The sequence below is a fragment of the Nuphar pumila genome, chromosome 7 (assembly GCF_984573655.1).
Source record: "Nuphar pumila chromosome 7, dmNupPumi1.hap1.1, whole genome shotgun sequence".
NCBI classification, from domain to species: domain Eukaryota; kingdom Viridiplantae; phylum Streptophyta; class Magnoliopsida; order Nymphaeales; family Nymphaeaceae; genus Nuphar; species Nuphar pumila.
Window position 1 is genome coordinate 46808206 of NC_143255.1, and position 23385 is coordinate 46831590.

The 23385-nt window shown below is 39.9% G+C and overlaps 1 protein-coding gene and 1 pseudogene across 2 annotated transcripts; one reads left to right on the plus strand and one right to left on the minus strand.

Annotated features, from left to right (window-relative positions):
* Positions 1–5248: 5248 nt before the first annotated feature.
* On the minus strand, positions 5249–12098 carry LOC149832165 (D111/G-patch domain-containing protein). 2 transcript variants are annotated; one of them, XM_090012374.1, is made up of 10 exons: positions 11999–12098; positions 11045–11150; positions 10879–10939; positions 10682–10736; positions 10189–10343; positions 9985–10098; positions 9634–9897; positions 8386–8621; positions 6448–6651; positions 5249–5507 (listed from the first exon to the last, which is right to left on the minus strand). In XM_090012374.1, exons 1-10 carry the CDS (start codon positions 12091–12093, stop codon positions 5397–5399), a joined length of 1401 nt encoding a protein of 466 aa, XP_089868500.1. In that variant the 5' UTR covers positions 12094–12098; the 3' UTR covers positions 5249–5396. The 2 variants fall into 2 exon arrangements, with proteins under 2 accessions (XP_089868500.1, XP_089868501.1); XM_090012375.1 differs by lacking the exon at positions 11999–12098 and having other exon boundaries at positions 10682–10800; positions 11045–11089.
* Positions 12099–12319: 221 nt separating this feature from the next.
* LOC149832166 (putative pentatricopeptide repeat-containing protein At5g37570 pseudogene) lies at positions 12320–14783 on the plus strand (annotated as a pseudogene).
* Positions 14784–23385: the final 8602 nt, after the last annotated feature.

The following is a 23385-nucleotide window of genomic DNA, read 5'->3' on the forward strand; positions in this document are numbered from 1 at the left end:
TATAAAAAAACTTAAATCGATTTATATAATAGGATTTGACCTGTAAGCTGACCTATTTACAAAAAGAATACATTGTTTCGAAGCTGGTAGCAATACAATTTTAACTCTAAAACCTACTTCCTGCAAAGACACACTTCAACCATTATACACTACACTATATAATATAAAATATACCTAAAATAATTTTGTTATTACTGATCATGTTTATACAAACTGAGTTGAACCGAATGGCTATTGTTTGTATTTAATTTGTTGAGTTTTTTTTTTAATGACGAGTAACCCTCACCAAAGTTAGGGAAAACCCCGGGTGGTGCCCCATGACCACCCTGTCTTACGTGGCTCACGGACACACGAGGTTTGATCCAGGGTCTTAAACTCAACACCTTCACAACCACGCCACTGGCCACGTGGGCGATGCCTTGAGCCTGTTTTAGGAAGCAATGCAATTTTAACTCTAAACATATTGCCTGCAAAGGCACACTTCAACTATTATGCACTAGACTATATGAAAGAAAATAGATCTAAAATGTTTTTGCTATTACTTAACGAGACCTATTGTTCGTATTCAACTTGTTGATGGCAACCAACATTTAAAAAATGGTAGGTGTGACCAAGACTCGTAGGTAGGAACCAACGGGGTCTCCGCTTGTCTGGTAGGAGTAGCTAGTGCACATCACCTTGTGTTGCGACATTGTAGGTTCAAAACTCAATGGTATAGTTGTATAACTGGTAGGGGTCTGCCTAAACCCAGCTATACTTAAAAAAAAAAAAGACTCATAGGTAGGAGATCTGGCCCAACATGTGTTAAGTGTACCCTCTTCTCCAATACATAGATTGCTCAATGCGTGCCCTAGTCCAAAACCATCATAGCTTTGAATTTGTTAAATGTCATTATCTTAGAGAAAAAAAAGGCAACACAAAACCATTGATTGCTTGGTAGTAGAGGTATCCCATCTTTTTCTCTCATTTACTTGACATTGACATCAGAGATATATCCACTTGTTCTTAGCACAAGTTTTGTACAAGCAAGAGGTACTGTAGAGGGATGTTTGATTGGATTTGCACCTACTTATCAAAAAAATGGAGTAAGCTCATCATGGTTGAAAGTTCAAAACGCAGGTTTTCAATCTATCCCACGTTTTCAAGATAAGTAGATGCATCCAAAAACCTCTGACTTTGTTGTACATGTGGAAGCAGGATGATGCAGGGTTCATTCTTTAAGTCTACCAATCTCTTGCTTTAGAGATTTCGGAGTCTCCCGATCAAAAATAACAAATGAGAACCGAATATATTAGGCCCCATTTCTCATTCTGCCCCATGGTTTTGGAGTATTTTATGATAGATCCAAACTTAGATGTGTTTAACATGTTTTTTCAACGAAAAAAGTTGTTTGTATGAGCAAAAAAAAAACTGGTACTTTCATAGCCATTGATTTTGGATCACCGGAAAAACCTGTATACTGGTCAAATTTTGGTGATCCAAAATATGGTTTCCACTAAACAAAACCTATAAATCACATCTAACAGAAAAATAATAATAAATGAGATTTTGAAGGGGCAGAACGAGATAGTGGGCAGAACCAGCACATTACTCATAACAAATATATCATTATATTGACTTTTTCTCATGATTTTATTTTAAAAAAATTCAGTGCCATGGAAATCCTGATAATGAACCAACGAGGGCTCTCCTTGTCTGGTAGGAGCAGCTAGTACACCGGATGTTGCAGGTTCAAAACCCAATGATAGGTGTCTGACTAACCCCAACTTGCCTTAAGAAAAAAAATCCTAATAAAGAATGCAACAAATTCAAATGCCACCTATTTTTTTGACAAAAAAAATGTGGCATTTTGATTATATCAAAATCATCACATTTTTTATACTGCTTTTCTTTTTTTTGGCATCTTCTCATTGCTATTTTTCTTAAGTAAAGATACCAAGACTTCTCTATTTTCTGGAAAAAAAGGTTTCCTATCTATCGTGGGTTTTCCTTAACAAGAAAATACAGGAACAGTTAGTGCACGTCACCTTGTGTTGGGAGGTTGCAGGTTCAAAACCCAATGGTATAGTTATATAACTGGTAGGGGTCTGCCTAACCCCAGCTTGCCCTTCAAAAATAAAAATAAAAAAATACATGAACAAGACCAAATGGGGCTCTGCACGGTTGGTAGGAGTTCTCAGTAGTGGGACGTTGCAGGTTCAAAACCCTATTAACATATAGACGGTGATAATTATCATTGTATATATTCTTATTTTCAACAATAATTATCATAGTCAATATGTTGATTATTTGTAATCTCTTGACAATAATAATTATTGTTGAAAATATGTTGATTATTTGTAACCTGTTGACGACTGTGTGTGTCACCGTCGTTATGCTGATTATTTGAATATATTAGCCATTGATTATGGTAGGGGTCTGCCTAACCCAGCTTGCCTTTCATAAAAAAGAAGAAAATGCATGAACAAGACCAAATGGGACTCCTCGTGGTTGGTAGGAGCTGTCAGTGGTGGGACGTTGCAGGTTCAAAACCCCATTGGTATGTTGAATAATAACTGGTGGGGTCAGACCTAACCCCAGCTTGTCTTTCAAAAAAAAAAAAAATGATACAGGAACATGATATGTGGTATGATCTAAAAGGTAAACATTCACGATTGTCATCCTAGCCAATTAGGGACCGCAAGCAAGATGAGCAGTTAGGAAAATAGTGTGGACACCGGGTCGGTACTTGATCCGAGATGAGTGGGGTTTGGGCTTTCAAGTGGGTAGGCCTAATCCGGCATGATTAAGTGGATTCGGGTTTTGGTAAGGGCAGAGTAGCTTGTCAATGTGGTCCAACCAGGTTGACCCACGTGACACGGGCTGGGTTTGAGCTTTCGGCAGCTCAGCAATTGGATTTGCAAATTGGTCCCTACCTTATCAACTACTTGCAAATTAATCCCCGCATTATCAGATTTTGCAGATTGGTCCTAGCTTTTGGTTAACCTTTGCAAATTAGTCCCTGGGTTAACAGCCCTTCCTCAACCTCCACTGACGGAAACCGTTAAAAGCAAGCGAATTGACAGTTCTACCCTCATAAGGACTATAGGTTGCAAAAAAGTGTCTTAAAAAGACTGTTCTGTCTTCATCAAGAAACATTTCGCAAAAAAACAAAAAAAATATAAGGACTGATTTGGAAAATATATATAAAAAAGGCTGTTCGGACATCATTGAGGACTATTTTGCAAAAAAAAAAAAACCTATATGGCAGGGACTGATTTGCGAAAAAAAAAAAAACCATTGGTTTTGTACTCATTGAGGACCGTTTTGCAAAATACAAAAAACTTTCCTCCAAAGTCCAAACACAGATTCTTGTAGATGGAATTGGGAAGCAACTGACCCGCTTCCCATCTTTTTTCATCCCACAATGCCGAAGCGGTGTTGCATATCCAAGCGGGCTTGGCGCTTTAAGTGAAGAAAGCTGCGAAAATACTCTGAATGGGTAGTTTGAACTTAAGAATAAAAAAGGAGTCATGCCCTCTGGTATATAGACTATAAAAACCCTGTGAGAGAGCAGAATGGTCAAATCCTATTTGCTCCCGATATACATGATGGAAAGAATTGTGGTCGATCGGATCAATAAAGAAATTGGGATTCTCTCGACCATAATAAATGATCTTATAAATGGCGCAAATCTGTTCTTGAGTCGCAAAGCAAAACTCGGTATTAAGGAAGTCCCGAACCATGACCTCATACTTTCAGGGTGAAAGTCTTTGAGTTCATAACCATTGGTGTACAAATTGAACCCATTCAGGGTCTTGTTGGGGTTGATGAAGATAGTGGGTCCATAAGGGCAATCTCAGAAGGGAGAATACAAAAAGATTTTATTTTGATAAAAACCCCGTATGTTGTGGAAAATGAAATTTAAAGCACAAAACCATCTGTTGAACTCTCACGTATATAAAAAAATAGACTTTTTCTTCCGGATGAAAAGGAAACTTCCAACAAAAAAAATATAAAGTAAAGAGGCCAGAAGAATTGTGTGAAAAAATTGAAATTCAGTTGAGGCATGTTGGATTTTGCCAATGATGGATTTCAGGCCACATAATGGATCGAGGAGCTAAGGAAGTTTCCAATACCAATAGCAGCTCCCGCTGAAGCAATTGTAACGGCTCGGACACCTATTAATTTAGCACCGTCTAACATCTCTCCTTTGTATGAATCCTTTTTCTCGCACATTTCATTTTCTCCGTCTCATTAATTCTTTCATTTAGAGTTTGAATTGAATATTTCTTGCATCTTTTCTTTTTCATTGAACTCTTTCACAGACAAAGAAGAAAGCTGGTTCTGGGAGGTCGGCAGGGTGGTTATGAGGGTTATGAGACGAAGGCACCATATCAAACCCTATTGGCGCACAAGTGTGTTCATAGCTTTTAGAGGCGATCCACGTAAGGCAGGGTGGTCGTGGGGCCCCACCTGGGGTTTTCCTCGCTTCGGCGAGGGCACTTCCTCATAAAAAAAAAATGCATCTATGTTTCCTAAGTGCATTTTATAATTTCTATTGAATGAACTTTTTTAATTAACCGAGTCAATTCTTAGGTGCACTTTTGAACGTCTGAAAAGTATAGTTTGCTCATTTTTTTGTCATTAAGCAAAAGTTGGGCGTTCTTTTGAAAATCTTCTTTATTGTTATTATTATTATTATTAATTATTCACCAGGCTTTGGCTGTGTTCCCTGTGTTCTTATAAAATTCATGAAAATTGCCAAATCAGCTATATAGAAATGCTTCGGACGATGCAAACTAAAGCCAATCACAGTATTTTGAACGTATCACGATTTTACTGAGATATTTTCAGTCCCATATAAACCCAAAAAAATGAGATATTTCAAAATATTGCCTACCTATTATTATTATTATTATGATTATTAATTACTCACCAAGCTTGGCTCTGTTCTTATAGAATTCATGAAAATTGCCAAACCAGCTATATAGAAATGCTTCGGACAATGCAAACAAAAGCAAACCACACAATTATCGCAATATTTTGAAAATATCATGATTTTACTGAGATATTTTCAGAGTCCCATATAAACCCAAAAAATTGGTCATATTTCAAAATATTGCCTATCTTAAATATAGCATGATTTTATCGTGATATTATTTAATTAGTAATATGATATTTAATGTTTTATATTTTTAATGCTCTTATTTTTATTTTCACATATTTTATACTTTAAAATTTAAATATACTGATATTTTTCCAATAAAAACAAAATTTTTTAATATCACTAGATTATCCCTTACAGAAAAAATCCCCATACCCAGATCTGTGACCTGAAGCAAGTATTCTTACATTAAGGGAGGAAAAATTTGTGCTTGCCTTATACCCTTGGTCTCGTACACAAAACCAGAAGTTCATGTCAAGACGATTCTGTCATGCTTCCATCCTAGCCCTGCATGTCCTTTGTTTCCAACAGCTTGAAGCGGCTGGAGCAAACCTTTCTGGGTCTTCCCAAGGGCTTCCCCCTACAAGAAAAAAAGCAGCAAACGGCAGCAAACATGAAATATTTCAGGTGTTTATCATGAAAGTGTAGCAGTATGAACAGGTTATACTGACACTAGAGACAAGGTAACTAAAAGAGAGATCAAGAGTCCAGGCATAGAACAGAGATGACTGATGCAAGCCCACAAGGGCTCCGCTCATCCGGTAGGGGAGACTTGTGAATGTCACTAAGTTGATGGGACGTCACAAGTTTGAAACCCACAGGTAATGTCCCATGCTGCAAGGTCGAAGCTGGGTGTACTTCCTAGTGGGCAGGGGAGACCTCAAGGGTTTTACCAACCGGAGGCCAGCCAATGTGCAGTTGGTGATTAGAGGGTTTTTTTCCTTGGATTATCCAAAGAAAAAAAGACTGCTGCAAGTCTGGAAATAGGGACAAACAGGACAATTTGGCTCAGTGAGCATACCAACATTTTATACTTGGAATAGTCGAGTCAGATATGGATACTGTCTTAGAATGTGCCTCGGTTTTTTTGACGTATCCTGAAATTCTCAAAATTCAAGCTTTGACAAGAGAGTAGAAGAATAGGAAACCATCTCTAAACACCAGAACTGGGATTTAACTGTTTAAGGAACAGAACGGGGACAAGATGATACTTTATCAACAGGAACATTGTCAGGTCCAACTGTCAAGATGAAGTCAGTTCAGCAGCCATTCAGGCGAATGCAAATTAAAATGTATGGTAAATCCGTTGCACATTATGTATTACACGAGCATAGTTCTAAATTCTGGTCTACAATAACCAGTTCAAGAATGAATATACAAGTATAGCAGCAAATTTTCATTTTCTTGGAAATTCCTAAGCTATGTCAAACAAAAAGAGCGTCAAGCATTGAGCAACACTGTGACTGATGGAATTTCAAAGTATCATTCTTGAATCTGTAATGTGTGACTATGATGATTACCTCTTTCCAGCCCATACCCTCCAAAATTTGTCTAGCATAACTACCAGCTGCAAATGTGGTGCATGAAGATCCAGATGGAGATTCTTCAGAGTATTCATCAGCAGAACATGACTCTGATTCACCGTTCTTTTGTCCAAGGCCAATACTAAAACCACCATGCAGTTTTCTTCTCTCAGCAGCTCTATCTCTGTAAATACGCCTTTTCTGATCAAAAGATAGGGAAGTAAGTTTCCATCCCTTAAACACAGCATACATGCTATAAGAAAACAGACTATAACATGACATGCCAACAGGAAATAATAAACATAAACAAAAGCTAAGTAAAAGTTGGGATAGAAAATTGGGTATCCTGAGCAATGAAAAAAGTTCATTATCAAAATGAACCATCGTATAGCAGGCCCAGAAAATGGCATCGGGTTTGGCTGACAGGGAAGAGGTGACACACGAGAGAGAGAGAGAGAGAGAGAGAGAGAGAGAGAGAGAGAGAGAGAGAGAGAGAGAGAGAGAGAGATTCAACATTACCACTCATGAAGATCAACAAAATGTTGAACCCATGAACTGAACAAGAGCAAAAGCCAAAGCAAATAACAGAAAGCAGAAGAGAAAAAGAACATCAGAGAGACAAAACGGGCTCACGAAGGAACCGCTGGCAAAAGAGTGGGAGCGTCAGCAGGAGGGAGCGGGAGATCACTAAGATGCATACACATGATCACATAAACATCCACCAAGATTTTATGCACCAGTTTATGAATGTTAACCGGAATTTGACGGAAATGAGCATCGATGCGCGCCATCCAAACAAACCACCAAGAGGTAAGCAACCACGTCCACGAGAGAGAGAGAGAGAGAGAGAGAGAGAGAGAGAGAGAGAGAGAGAGAGAGAGAGAGAGAGAGAGACCATCTTGTCAATTGTTTACTGCAGTCCATCACTCAGTAGTCAAATACACCAAGCTGGGCGGTAGCCCCCTAGGCACAAGGCATGAGCACGTGCAGGGCTGGTAAATGAGCCGAATGAACCAAACAAGGCATGTTTGGGCTCGACTTGTTTACTAGTGGATTGAGCTTGTGGCTTGGCTCATGTTCGTATTTAGCCGGGCTGATCCCTAAATGAGCCGAGCCGAACATGAGCTGGCTCACGTAAAAAAAAATTCATGTTATTTATTACATGGAATATATATTTTTTATACATTATTCTTAAAATATATATTTTTTATATATTACATTTGATAGTTCATATTTTATGTCTATATTTTTCATTCATCCTTCTATTTATATATATGTTTTATGTATTTTTATTTTTATATATTACACTTAAAATATATATTATACATAAAAATATATTTTTTATGTATACGAGCTCTCCCGAGCCGAGCCAAAGTTCAGGATCAACTCGTTTAAGCTAAATGAGCTGCTTGTGGCTTGGCTCACCAGCTATATGAACTGATCACGAACAAGTGACAAACTGAAAGAGCCGAGTCACGAGCTGCTCCGCTCATTTACCAGCCCGATGCACATGCCAGTGTGTTTTTACATCTAAGCATCATTTCTCAAAATTTCTGTACCATCAGAGCCCTATCGATTCTGTAACTTTGCATACAGGCATACCCATACCCAGGAAGTGTGGGCTTAACCTAATAATGCACATTAAAATACCAGTTCGACAATAGGATTCACCTGCATGCAAAGATACAGTGATTGTCCTTATCTAGTAAGAACTAACTGCAGATGCTTTGAGATGATTTTCAGTAGCCATTCAGCATTCAATGTCCCAATGCCTTCTTAGGTGGACTTTGTCATATATTTCACCAAAAGATTCATAAGCAAATGAAGGGAAAAAAATCATTCCAGTCATTCTGAAGGTACAATTTTCAAATGCACTATAAAGATTCATTAGATAGCACATACATGTATCAATACTCATTAAGGCAAGAGAGGTACCTTTTTCAAGAAGTTGTCCATTTCATCATCTGACTGCAATGAAGGTCCACAGGCAGATTGATCAGACACTTCTGATGCATTTTCTCCAACAGAAGAGTATGACTCATGGTCAACTGTGCCCTGAAAAGTCTGAAACAAATCAGGGAACCCCCAATCCTTCGTGGGATTAGACGAATCATATTTTGTAACTGAAGCCAAATATGCTCCACTAGGGCACCTTATTCTATAGATTCGACCTACAACAAAATGAAAGACTATCACTATTCACTTGCCACAGGAAAATATGTGAAATTTCATATCTAGCATGTAAGATGCACTACAATTACCGAATTTTACTCATTTAGTGAAATAGAAAATGTACATTCTATGGATAACAAATGCTAAGGCCAGGAAAAAGGTCAAACAAAATTACTCCATGTTAAAAGGATATAAGATTATTTTTGCACATTCAAATGATTTTGCATATAAGCTCAATAACCTTTACCCAAAGAGTATCATGCTCCTACTGGATGGGATTCAACAACACTACTAACAAGAGCCAATGCCCTGTGCAACCAGAGTTTTCATACCACAGACTCACAAAGCAATGCCATCCGGTGTTTGAAATTTTGAATGTCATTGCATTGTGATGAAGGACCCATACAAAGAGAAGCATATATAATGCACAGTCATGCTGCCATTCAACATGGTGAAAATGATATCAGGGAACTTTAAAGTGTTTTCTAACTGTTCCTAACCTCATCTTCTTTGATCTTCACCTCAAGTATTTAACAACACATAACAAGAAGCAAAAAGGAGTAATAGCACAGAACTGGCTACCATTTTCCAGTTAGGGCCTTTTGCTGTGCTGTCAATCCTTTGGTCAACTACAATCCTATAGTGCTGCTATTGTGTTATACACAACAAAAACCAGATGGCTACATAACTTGTTACCATTGGAACTCATAATTGGATCCCTTCCATTGAGGCAAAAGCATCAGACAATGTAGCTTCAAATACAACTAGAACGATAAGGCTCACTAAAATAAAATTCCTTCTGGTTTATCAACGTGCAAATATCATTAAAAGGTTGTGATATGCATTGATCTCCATCAGAGCAGATAGTCTATCTTTACCATTGTTTAAAAAGCTGGAATAAATACATTTCTGAAATAGCAATTTCTCATGGCAAATGTAAGAAACTGCTTCATGAGAAACAAGAAAAAAAAGAAAAACAAAAAGGTTAACAGTTTCTGAAAATGTACAAACCTGATGAAACTCGTACAAGATCAAGATGTACTTCAGATATTGTTGCAGTTTTGAACAATCCACCACCAGCTGGCATGGAAGGATGCAGTTTGATAAATTTCTTCACCAGTCTGCCAACCAGTCTATGTTTCTTCCTGTTGACACAGTCTACAAAAAGTGACCAGTCCCACAAATCCACCACAGGGGAGCCAAAGACACTATTATCTACTGACTCTCCTACTTGACCATACTGAGCTCGCCAATTATCTTCATCAGAGACCGTGACTGCTCAAAATTCACAAATCCAATTTGATATCATGCAAATGGAATAAAACAAACAAAGAAACAAAGCAAGCTAAATTGATAACTGGCCTTCATCAGCAACTTCACCACTAGTCTCAGTCCTACTTAGCATGTTGTGTGGCACGATTTCAGTCTCCTCTACTTTAGGAAACCACACTCCACGTTCACAACTTTCCAACTGCACTGAAATTGAATGGCAATTTAAAAGATACATTAAAAATCTTTGTTGCTCCTCATATAACAAACAATTTTCCTTTCGCAACATATGCTTACCATCAATATTAGATAAGTGACCATCATGGGCATTCACAAAATCTTCAGAGCCAGGAAGAACACCAATTTTAGGCCCCAATTCTTCTGCACTGTCTCTGTTGGTTGTAGAGTTGGGATACCCCATTAGGTAAAGGTTGATAAGTGTTTCCTCCAACCTGCAGATAGAAATTTATGACACCATCTCTAAGGGAGGAACAGGTAGCCCCAAGGGGGGGCTTGGCTGCTAACGGGCAGTCAAGGTTCGATTTCCATGGGCGTCACATAGGCCCTGGGGGAAGGGGTCCTAGCCTCGGATTTTTAATCTGCCGGCATGACGACCGTAGGTATGGCAGGCTGAGCCAGCACGACCAGGCCTTCGTGCCGGGTATGGTTTCTTCCGGTTATAAATCCAAAAAAAAAGTAGGAACAGGCAAAGCTTTCATACACATGGTCTGCATAGCCACCTCATAGACATGAATTCAGATCGGTTTTCCAGGGGTTTATTGTAGCATACCATGTTGATGGTGGATGTACATTCTCTGCTGCATCAGCTGCAGGCTCCGTACTGCCTGTTATGACAACTAAAATGGTCACAGATCGGAAAAGTTTTGAACTCCCGGCAAACTTATGAACCTGAGTCTCAAACAGCAAAGTACACAAAACTTTAGGATGAAATATAAATCAAACTAAATAAGGGTCTATGATCAATACATGGTTGCTCTCCACTTGGTTCCGCTGGCTGCATGGACAAAGCTTCTTGATCTTCAGCATCCTTGAAGAGAAACAATATGCAGAAAAGTTATCATAATGACACCAAAATTAGACAGAACCATAGTCAGTAATCCAATATCTGACTCCATACGCTATCATCCAATACCTTGTTTGACTCCAACAGCACGTAACTCCCATTCTCAAATGTGTAATAGAGGCCATCTCTACTGCTAAAGTACCACCCTGCGTTTGGTTCATGATAAAATCCAGAACTACAAGAAATTGTAAAAAGAAATTAAAAAATGGAGAAAACTAAAAAGAAATCAGAAAGAGAATTGAACATTACATTCACACATTAAATAAACACATAAATAAATACATTTAAAATTCATATTTGCAAATTCACAATTGGACATACTATGGGTGCCAATAGAACATTTCTCACATGCCACGATTAAAATTTCTAAACCCAACAACAAAGAGAAGAAATAAACATCAAAATGCATCAAGAATATGAAATCTTCATTATTTGAGAAAAAGAAAGAAGAATAAACAAAAATAAGGGGGGGGGGCGGGGAACTACAATTTATAAAAAGAGATTCGACAAGGAAATTCAAACCCCATATGATGCAGTTCATAAAGAATTGAAATCCCATCAAATTCCAGAGGAATTAAGCCCTAGGAGCTAAAAACAAGCAGGACTAAAAAATCGATTCCTGCCATAAACAAAAACACAAAATAATCAACTAGTTAAAATCAAAACAATTATAAAAAGTTAAAAACATCGTGAAGACGCAGCAAATTAAATTATCCGAAAACCTAATTCTCATAACTTCAACCGAAAAATTCACGAAAATCGAAAAAAATTAACTACAAAATGAAGACCCTAGAGGTTCGGAATTTGCAGGAAATCCGACGAAACCCAAGAACAACGAAATCGTTAACGAATTGAACGTAGATCCGAATCAAAATCATAAACCCTAAAAAAAAGGAAAAACTTGCAGAAATCGAATCCATACGAATTCGGAATCGCCGAAACTGCGAAGAACTCGAACACCGAATTCCTGTGACGACTCAAAATTGAAAAAACAAAAGGATGGATCGAGTCTAGATCACAAACCCCGCGTGAAAATACAATTTGGATTCTTCGTCCCACACGAACGAGTCGTCTCTTTCCGAGTCGTTCTCCGGTTCGCGCCCTACGATTCCCGCCATCTCCCGCTCGGCTGCTTCTGAGTCATGAGCTCTCGATTTGGCTGGGGCCTTCTATATAAATAATTGGATCAAAATGTCCTTATCTTTTTTGTTAATGGCTGTGGAGTTGCTCAAACTTGGGATCCAGTATTTGTGAGACCCGATCCATACCCGTTAAATCTCACAAATTTAACAAGGCTGCTACCCTTCTTCCAGACTTCCAGTCACCACAGGATGAAGGTGAACCGCTTAGCCTGTGATGCTCCTCCTTGGAGAGATCGTTTCGTTACTGCAGAGATGTAAGAATTTGGACCAAACCAAGAGCATCCATGCCCAAATCATCACCAGCGGTCTCCAACGGTCGAATTTCGTTCTCACCAACCTCCTGACTTCCTGCAACTCCAATGACCACATAGAATACGCCAAGAAGATCTTCGACAGAGCTCAGAATCCAGACGTCTTCGTGTGGAATTCTATGATTAGAGGCTTCTCTCAAAATGGGTTGTTCAAAGACGCCATTTTTCTCTACACCCAGATGCAGAAATCAAACGTTTTGCGGCCGATCTCTTTTACTTTCGCCGCCGTTCTCAAGGCGTGCGCTCGGCTTCTTGAGAAGAAGGTTGGGCGGGGCCTGCATTCTCAGGTTTGTAAGTTCGGATTCGATTCTGACGTTTATGCACAGACGTCTCTCGTTGACATGTACTCGAAATTCGGCGATATGGGATCTGCACAGCAAGTGTTCGATGGAATGTCTGAGAGAAGTGTGGTGTCCTGGAATTCTGTTATTGCGGGGTACGTGAAGTCTGGGGAATTGATGGTTGCAATGAAGCTGTTTGGTGAAATGCCTGAGAAGGATGTTGTCTCGTGGAACTCGATGATTGCGGGCTATGTGAAAGGCGGGGATATGAATGGTGCCATGACATTGTTTCATGAGATGCCCCAGAGGAATGCTGCTTCGTGGAATACGATCATTGGTGGGTATATTGATTCGGGGAAACTGGAGACTGCACGCCAGTTGTTCGATAGGATGCCTGAGAAAAGCAACGTGTCTTTGATTACAATGATTTCGGGGTATGCTCAGCATGGTGCTGTTGATTTAGCTCGAGAAATATTTGATCAGGCGCGTGAGAAAGATCGACCTATGTGGAATGCCATGGTTGCTTGCTATGCGCAGAATGGTCGACCTAGTGAGGCTATTGAGTTGTTTAACCTAATATTGCAGCGTGATGTGCAAATAAAGCCTGACAAGAAGACGATAGTGAGTGTTGTTTCGGCGTGTTCTCAGTTGGGTGATTTGTCTTTTGGACAATGGGTCCAGGAGTATTCCTGTAAAATCGGGATAGAAATGGATGATCATTTGGTTACTGCATTGGTTGATTTATATGCAAAATGTGGAAACATGCATCATGCTTATTCCCTGTTCTTGAAGTTACAAAACAGAGATGTTGTTGCCTACACTGCAATGATCTTGGGCTGTGCGGTGCATGGCCGTGCTCTTGATTCAATTAAACTTTTCTCTGAAATGGTCGCTGCTAAGGTGAAGCCAAATGCTGTTACATTTATTGGACTGTTGACTGCATGTAATCACTCTGGTCTAGTAGATGAGGGACTTCAATATTTTCTTTCCATGAATCCCATACATGGCATCAATCCAACAACTGATCACTATGCCTGTATGGTTGACCTTCTGGGACGTGCTGGACGTTTGTACGAGGCATTTGAACTCATCAGAAGCATGCCCATGACTCCGCATGCTGGGATATGGGGTGCGCTACTCCTAGCTTGTAGCATACATTGCAATGTTGAACTTGGGGAGATTGTTGCTCACCATTGCTTTGAGCTGGAACCTGAGACAAGTGGATACTATGTTCTTTTATGTAACATCTATGCATCTGCAGGAAGATGGGATGATGCCAAAAGGTTGAGAAAGGCTGTGGAGGAGCGGAAATTGACGAGGACCTCTGGGTGTAGCTGGATTCAGATTGAGAGTAAACTGTCCTCTCAATCCCCTTTAAAGGAGCAAATAATATGCACATGAGAACAGATTTTGGGCATACAACAGCACGGATTTGACGAGTGTTGGACCAAGCTGGTTTCCTTGGATGGGCACTATTGAGTCCATAGGAACTGCCTTGTGTCTATTTTCATGCTTCAAGTGAGTGCAGCAAGTTAGTTCATCCATGGTACACAAGTAGGGTGTTAAGAGTTGCAATGTTAGGGCAGCTATTACCACCAATCCCTGATAAAGATGCAAGGTGGTGGACAATGGGTGGTTATAGGCATCACTGGTAGTCAATATGAATATTACATATTAGGGGTTCTAAAAAGATGTTTTTATTGGCTCCATGGGAGTCTCTTAATGTTTTCAAATAGTGATGATCCATGGTGTAGGTCTTTAAGGAGCTAGTTAAGCTATGATTTTGCATAGAGGTGGTTGCGCTTCAACTCTTTGAATGGATTACAAATTGATATCTTGTTGAATGCTGAAAGCTGGGTACGCGACTGTTCCGTGTAGTCTCTGGTGGGCAAGGGGGACATGAGGGTTTTACCATGGAGCTTACGAGTGAGCATCTAAAAACAAAAGGTTGTTAAGGGCTCAAGAAAAAAAAAATCATGGGCCCCAAATTTGAGTTCCCAAATGAGACAGAAGAAGATCACCGTTATTCTTTGCAAAAGCCATGTTCAAGGTGCTTCATTATTCCTTAAACTTTTTCTTTAATGTAAGGATTTCATATGGTCATTAATCAAGATAAGGTACTATCTTATTACGGCTATACAATTAAGAATTTAAAGGGCCTTGATCCAAAACAGTGAACGGAATCTATAAAATTTTCACACTTGCAGTAAAAATGCACCCAAGTCCTAAATCCGCCCACATCCCACAATTTGGCGGAAGCTGCTATAGGTAACCTACAACAGCAGTTCAAAACTCTTTATTCTACAAAAGCAGTTCAAGACTTTCGATAAATCTATGGTTTTCTCATTTTTTTTTGCCTGATCCCTCTCCATTTTGGCACTAACCGATTTTTCTTTTTCCTTTTCTCTTCTATCTTCTGCACTAAAGTTTCCTCTCTGCAGATGTCCCTCTGGTCTGATCTATCCCTAGGACCATTGATCATCTCTCTAGAAGATCGAAGAGATCATTGAGACTCTGGTCCTGTCAGGCCCTGTTTTCCACTAAAACTACGAGGAATGATTGTCTGCGATCCGTGTGCCCTTCAGGGGCTAACCACAAATCGGATTGATGCAAAAAGAAAAATTAACTAAAATTTAGGATGTGAAGAAGAAACTCATTTTTCAGCTTTAGATAATTCTTCGGTAAATAACAATAGCCAAAACAATCTAGTGTGTTATTCTACAGAAACAAAACTTATAGAACAGAAATTTCCAATGTGTTTCATGTTGGATTCTGGTGACCAACGGTCAGAAAATTTGCACCAAATCACTACTCCACACTACCCCAGTGGGATCAAAACCATGGAGGCTCGATCAGGCCTTCTGTAGGGTAAGAGAGCACCCCAAATTACGTGGATCACTATAATAAAAGATGAAAACGGTGGCAGTTTGTACAGTGGGCAAGCCACTGTTGATGTTTGGATACGAAGGTTAGAATTCCCAGGGGCGTTTCTTACGCTCCCACTGAAGGAAAGCCTCCTTCCTTTGAAAGAGCAATGAAAGTGCTTTCCCCGGGAGGTATGAACCCATTTTGACAGGAAAGATGCTTTTTTACATTTATTATATCGGTCCCACTATATATTTCTCGTATACATGTTTGTCACTCATAGGAAAAAGTCCCTACTTCCTATGAAAGACCGCCTCTTTCACAAGAAATCACAAACACCCCCTCCTTTCATACTTGGGAGAAAGTATGATTAAGTGAAAGTTCTATTGTTTTTGGGAAAATATGGGCGTATAATTTTTTGTATAAAATTTAAAAACACAGAGAAAACCATGGTGTTTTTTCTTTGTGAGAGATTTTTTTTATCTTGAGAGAAACCATGGATTGGTGGCCGAATTTCAACAAACAAAAGAAAAAAACATATAGAGGGAGAGATGATAAAATCCCTAAGTTGAAATGACCTAAAATCATGGTGTGATAAACTTGGTAAGTTGAAAAGGAGCTTAAAATGAAGGTGATAAGATTCGGTCAGTTGGGTAAAGTGATAATAATGGTTTTATACATTACCCATTACCCATTACCCGTCTGTATCCTTATGATTGCATCCAGCGATATTGCCTACTTTCCACAACGCATCCCTCCACTTCATCACCTCCTGCTTCATCTCCCCATGAGCTTCACGCCTCTGCCTTGAATTCTATGTTACAACCCTGATGCATGTCACTTGAAAAAAATTATATTGAGATTTTTTTTGAAAGTCTACGGTGGTAGGCTGGTAGGGGAGGGATTGAGCTCCGCACTATGGACTCAATTAGTTTGTAACAAGGTCCTATAAATACTTTTTTAGAGTTTTCTTGCTAAGGTAACTTATTTTGTGATTTTGAGCGTTCTGTCTGGTTTTAAGGGACGCTCTGTTGGATTAACCACCACGATTAACGTGGTGGTTATCCGCAATGTGGATACATCCCTGATAAGGGATGATCCTGCCGATAAATCAACATAAGATAAGGGGGAACGGTTACGCAAACCGTTCCCACCCTATGCTTATAAAAACAGGGTATCATGAGCGACCCTGATACAGATACTTTCTAGAAGTGAAAAGAAGGTCTACTCACCAACTGCATCCGGAAGCCTGGGCTCGTGGAGGGAAGCAGTCCGGCTGAGCAGAGAAACTCCGACGACCATCTCCGACGAGCACAACAGCTCCATCAATGGCGGCATCAGGTACGCGTGCTCTGTGTTATTTCTGTTTTTACGCAGGGCCACCGCTGCTCAGGGGTGCCGATTGAAGCTTCGTCGAAAATCCACCACCGGAACAGGAAAACCCCCAACATTGGGTTATGGGCCCACACCACGCTTCTGCTGCGGGGTGTGCCTTTGGCCGTCCAGTAAAGCAGGTCACCGTGGGGTGACGCTGTTGTTGGTCGCCGGAAGCCGGCGACAAACAGGCATAAAAAAAAAATACTTACCAGTCTCGATGGGGGTTTTTCGAGTCTTTCCACTGTCGGGGTTGCCGTTGAAGCCATCGGAACCGTCGCCGACGACTATTGAGTTGCCGGATTTCTGAAGAGGCTTCTGCGGTTTCCCATTTTTTTCGCCGGCGGATGGATAGGCTTTCGCCGGAGAAGAGACGCCATCAAGCGGCGACATTGGTCGCCGGCAGGCAGGCGTAGGTCGTCGGGGTTGATTGCCGGCAGGCAGCGGCGTTGGTCGCCGACAGGTGGCGGCGGCCATCGCCCTCTGCGGAGCGGTGAGTGAAACTGCGAAATAGGGTTTTGAAAACCCTATTTCATGTTTCACGTTTTATATCGGGATCCGTTTTCGGATCCAGGTTATGCCGGGTCAGACCCGGATTCGGTATGTACCGGGTCCGACCCGGATCTAGTAGCAACCGGGTCAGACCCGGATCTGGTTAAACACCGGGTCTGACCCGGATATGGTAGCAACCTGGTCAGACTCGGATCCGGTTAAAACCCGGGTTAGACCCGGATCTGGTAGCTACCGGGTCAGACCCAGATCCGGTTAAACCCTGGGTCAGACCCGGATCTGGTAGCTACTGGGTCAGACCCGGATCTGGTAGCTACCGGGTCAGACCCGGATCCGGTTAAACCCCGGGTCAGACCCGGATCTGGTAGCTACCGGGTCAGACCCGGATTCGGTTCCAATCGGGCCAGACCCGGATCCAGATATTACTAGGTCCGAACCGGATCCAGTTCATACCGGGTCCGACTCGGATCCAGATATTACCGGGTCCGACCCGGATCCAGTTAAACCACGGGTCCGACCCAGATCCAGTCTATTACCGGGTCCGACCCGGATCCGGTTACAGTCGGGTTTCGACCCGGATCCAGGCACTATTTAGCCGGAATCAGATCAGGGACTGATTCGGCCTCCTTCCGGGACCGGTTCAGAGCTGTTTTTGGCCGGTTCTTTCCAGTTTCTCACCGGTTCCGAGATACTAAGACCATGTTTTCTTAAATATAAGAAAATACAGGGATTTTAGCAGATGGTCATTGGGTTTTTATGAATTTTTGTTCATTATTAACATCGGTTCATTAGGTTCAAATCCGGTTCAGACCTTTAAATGATCGGTTTGGGGCCATTTCAGACCGGTTCAGAGTGCTTTAAAACTGACTCGTGATACATATGACAGGTTCATTCAGTTTTCGAACCATTTCGAGGGTCATATGTCTGGTCCATTCGGTTTACGAACCATTTTAAGATATTATTTTGCATATTGGCATTAAGGATAGTTAGATGACTCAGTGTTTTCATGTCACCAAAGTGACTGAATACACGTAAGTCATCAATGGATTTTATACTATCATACAGTTTAAGCCGATATGCACATTGTACTTAGATTCATGAAACGATAGATGACCCAAAGGTAGTTTTATCGTGTTTGGAATTTAAGTAAGGTAGAATAAGGTAAATGTGTCGAGATACATCACACATGAGTATCCAAAGATACCTTGTGTTGATGGTCTATCTTCATAAGAACCTTAGTTTTACCGAATATGGTTGGTAGGCGAAGTGTTTTCGCGTGTCGGAGCTCTTACCAAAGTAGGATTCCGATGACCCCCTTCACTCGCCTGAAAAGAAGCACATCAAGAGCCTTTATTATTTTGCTTTTTCCATTAAAGTTTTAGTCTCGTACGAATGCTTCTTGATACGTGTTTTTTGTCATGCAGTTTCTAGTTCTGTGATTTTAGATGACTCTAGCTCTATACCTTTTCTAGATGGATCTAATTTTAGTGATTGGAAAGAAACTGTTCTTTTTGCATTAGGGTATATGGATCTAGATCTGGCCCTAAGGATAGATGAACCCGCTGCCCTCACTGATCAGAGCACTGCTGATCAAAAGATTGCTTTTGAGAAGTGGGAGTGCTCGAATAGGCTTAGCTTGTTGCTTTTGCAATCTAAAGTAGCTAAGAATATTCGTAGTGCTATCCCACAATGCAAAACAGTGAGGGAATTCATGAATGCCATTGAGGTACAGTTTGTGAGTTCAAACAAGGCCAGAGCCATTTATCATTTTTACATTGAAAATTTGTGGGTCTTAGTCAAAACTCGGGTCATGTTTGAGTCTAATACAAAATTTCATAAACTATACCCAGGTCCATAATTAATTGGACCTTCAGGTTCGAACCCAAGTCTTAATCGGGTCTTCTTATTTATCACCATACCCGATTCCTATAGGGTATGGTTCAGGTCGAATTTGGGTAAACCAAGCCCACTGACAACCCTAGTTGGTACCCGCAAAATATCAAAAAACTTTTAATCAAAAGCATGCACTTTTCCAAAAACCCTAGACCATGAGTTGTCCTTTCTCTGCAGCGATTCCTCACCATTCTAGACCAACCCACAAGCAAAATGAAGATTCCTTAAGTATTCACCACCACCATCATTTTTGTTGTGGCACTCTTTTCTCTGATATTAATAATTAGAAAACAAAACTCCAAAAGGGTGGCCTCTCAAGATGGCGAAGCAAAGGACTCTTCATCTTCCACATCCTCACCATTCGAGTCTTAGAAGTCAAGGGCATTCACACCTTCATCGATGAAGAGGGGTTGGAGAAGGGTCATAGGGTGGATGGATTATTTGGGTACATCCATAGATCCAAGATCTTCGTGCCCATCTTCGTAAAGCACTACCATCATTGTTAGATTGCTTACCATCATTGTTAGATTTTAACAAAAATTGGTTACTGAAAATTTCTCATGTTTGCTTTCAAGTTGTGAATTTAACTTGTGTGAAAAACTATCATGTAAGAAAGTGTCATGTCTTGTCATTACCTTAACATATGAGGGCCCATAAAGTATATACATACTATTATAACCATACTTTATATATGGCCCAACCGTATATGATCACTTTAAATGGGCCTTCACCTTAGACAAACATACTTAGGCCCACATGAAATATTTAATAGCCTCTAATTTTGTGGGGGTCAACAGTCAAAATCACTATGTTGGTCATTCAAGAAGAGTAGCAATCATTTTTTTGCAATAAAAATGTCCTTGCCCTCCCCTAAGCTACACAACACGTTTTCGATTTAGATAATAGGCCCTACAAAAGTTTGACTAATTCAGCATGTTTATGTGAGGCCTAGCATGTGTAATATAGGTAGGGGTATCAACGGGCCTGGTTTACCCAGACCCGATCCAAACCAAAACATATAGGGTTTGAGTATGGTGATAAATAAGAAGACCCGATCAAGACTTGGGTTCGGACTTGAAGATCCGATTAATACATGGACCTGGGTATAAATTGTGAAATTTTATACTAGACATGGACCTGGCCTGAGTTTCATTTAAGACCTGTAAATTTTCAATGTAAAAATGATAAAAAATATGGTTTTACTGGGTATGATTGGTGTTTGGTTCATGTCGTTCTTATCGAGTCCTATTATAGTTTTTTTATAGTGAATCTTATTAAACATTGGTCTGGACACAATACCATACCTGAAAATCTGATCTAAGTCTGATGTCACTTGGGTCTGAACCAAACTTGACCCGTTTGACACCTCTAAATGTAGGGAGTTGGTGCGACACTTTCTTTTTTGTGCGACTTAAAAAGGTCCTTTCAAATAAAGGGCTTTTAGCGTTGTCCATCTTCACAATGTAAGAGCTGCCCTTGAATTGGATCTATTGACACTACAACAAAGCAGTAGATTAGCGACGACCACATTCCGTCGCTAATCCGTCGCTAATCTGTCGCTAACCATGTTAGCGACGGATTAGCGACAACGCGGCGACAGTATGCTTACGTCGCGAATATTTCGACGCTAACTGGCGACGGAATAATTCCGTCGCCAAGTCCGTCGCTAATTGCGACGGAATAACGAGCGCTATATTCCGTCGCCAATCCGCCGGTACTAAACGGCGACCACGGCGTGGCGACGGATTTAATTCCGTCGCTAAGCCGTCGATAGATTAATATGAATAGCGACGGAATCATCCGTCGCAAAAACGAAAAAAAATCAAAAAAAAAATTATTTAAAAATTAATTACCGAGAACTGTACAATTTATATTTCCTGTACAATTTATATTTCCTGTAAATAAAAAACAAACCACACAAAAAAATTCATATAACAAGTATCTATAATAATTAATCGTTCCACCTTAAAACTAAGAAGTTTAATTATTTACAATTCAACAATTACAATTAGGAAAAATAAAAAAAATAGAACTTCTTCAACACAGTCCTCTAATCATCGCCAAGATTTTGTGCGTCTTCTTGTTCATTGTCTTTATCTGTCCCTTCAGCTCCACTACCCTGATTATCGCTAGCAGCCTACACAAGAAAAGAACAGTCAGTATTGATAAACAAAATATATTGAAATAAATTACACACTATATGTGATTCTATCATGTGCTCATGTGTGATCTAAGGCAATAAAAAAACTCTATATGTGATTCTATCATGCTCATATGTGTGCTAAGGCAGTCAAAAAATTGAATATGTGATTATAGCATGTTCATATGTGTTCTAAGGCATATAAAAAAACTCTATATGTGATTCTACCATGCTCAGATGTGCTTTAAGGCAGGCAAAAAACTATATATGTGATTCGATCATGCTCGTATGTGTGCTAAGGCAATAAAAAAATTGAATATGTGAATATAGCATGCTCATATGTGCTCTAAGGCAGGCAAAGCCAAAAATTTTATATGTGATTCTATCATAAATGATATATAACATGTTCATATGTGTTCTAAGGCAGTTAAAAAACTCTATATGTTATTATAGCATGTTCATATGTGTGCTAAGGCAGTCAAAAAACAGAATATGTGATTATAATATGCTCATATGTGTTCTTAGGCAGTAAAAAAACTGAATATGTGATTATAGCATGCTTATGTGTTCTAATGCAATCAAAAAAACTTTATATGTGATTCTATCATGCTCATATGTGCTCTAAGACAGACAAAAAGTTAAATATATATATATATATATATATATATATATATATATATATATATATATATATATATATATATATATATATATGTGATTCTATCATGCTCATATGTGTGCTAAGGCAGTAAAAAAATTGAATATGTGATTATAGCATGTTCATATGTGTTCTAAGGCATCTAGAAAAACTCTATATGTGATTCTACCATGCTCAGATGTGCTTTAAGACAGTCAAAAAAACTATATATGTGATTATACCTGAGAGGGACCTGGAATCGAAGATCCCCTATCCTGAACAGCGGCCTTGATCTCATTTCGGAGAAAGGGGGCGACGGTGTATTGGAAGTAGTTATTCAGTGATTCATTAATGATCTCGCGTACATCATCACCGGAAAGAATAGTCGGCTGCTTGGAGCTTATGTCGGCGCAAGAAGTTGGTGAGCCGTAACTGGAAGAACCAATAACTGGTGAAGTGTTCATATTACTCCCAAACCCGAACACGCGACCTTTTGTTTTTTGTGGGCATCATACGTGGTAACACCGTCATCCCACAGTACTTTTAATTCATCAATCAATGGCCTTAGATATACATCAAGATTTTGGCCAGGTGAGGTCGGACTAGGGATCAACAGAGACAAGAAAAGATTTGGACGTTTCATACACAAGCTTGGTGGAAGGTTGTATGGAGTTACAAATACTGGCCAGCATGAGTATGGAGTTGATCTACCCCCAAATGGATTAAATCCATCTGTACATAGACCGAGTCTAACATTTCGCACTTCCATTGCGAAGTTCTGATGAGTACGATCAAAGTGCTTCCAAGCTTCAGCGTCAACAGGATGCGTGATCTTGTTTTCATCGTGTCGAACTTTATTTGCATGCCATCTCATGTGTTTAGCTGTCTTTGAAGACATATACAATCGCTGCAATCTAGGAGTGATAGGAAAGTAGCGGAGCGACTTGTATGAAACTTCCTTTGATCTCGTGCTACCATTGCCTCTTGTCTTTGGCTTGAACCGAGGATGCCCACATGACGGGCATGATATGTCGTTTTCCTGCTCCTTGAAATACAACATGCAGTGATTTGGACAAGCATCAATCTTTTTGTAACCCATACCTAGAGCGTTGACCATAACTTTCGCACGATAGAAATTTTATGGCAATTTCTCATCTTTAGGCAACATACTCTTCACAATCATGCACAAATGGTCAAAACATGATTGACTCAAATTATACTCGGACTTCAAATTCATTAGTTGAAGAACTGCAGACA

What these genes read in the sequence shown, in the direction of transcription:
- LOC149832165 (XM_090012374.1), bottom strand. Translation starts at nt 12,093, where the DNA reads ATGGCGGGAATCGTAGGGCGCGAACCGGAGAACGACTCGGAAAGAGAC. An exon ending in TGCTGTTGGAGTCAAACAAG is followed by an intron (nt 10,940 to 11,044) that starts GTATTGGATGAT and finishes TTTCTCTTCAAG; the next exon opens with GATGCTGAAGATCAAGAAGC. An exon ending in TCACTTATCTAATATTGATG is followed by an intron (nt 10,099 to 10,188) that starts GTAAGCATATGT and finishes ATTCAATTTCAG; the next exon opens with TGCAGTTGGAAAGTTGTGAA.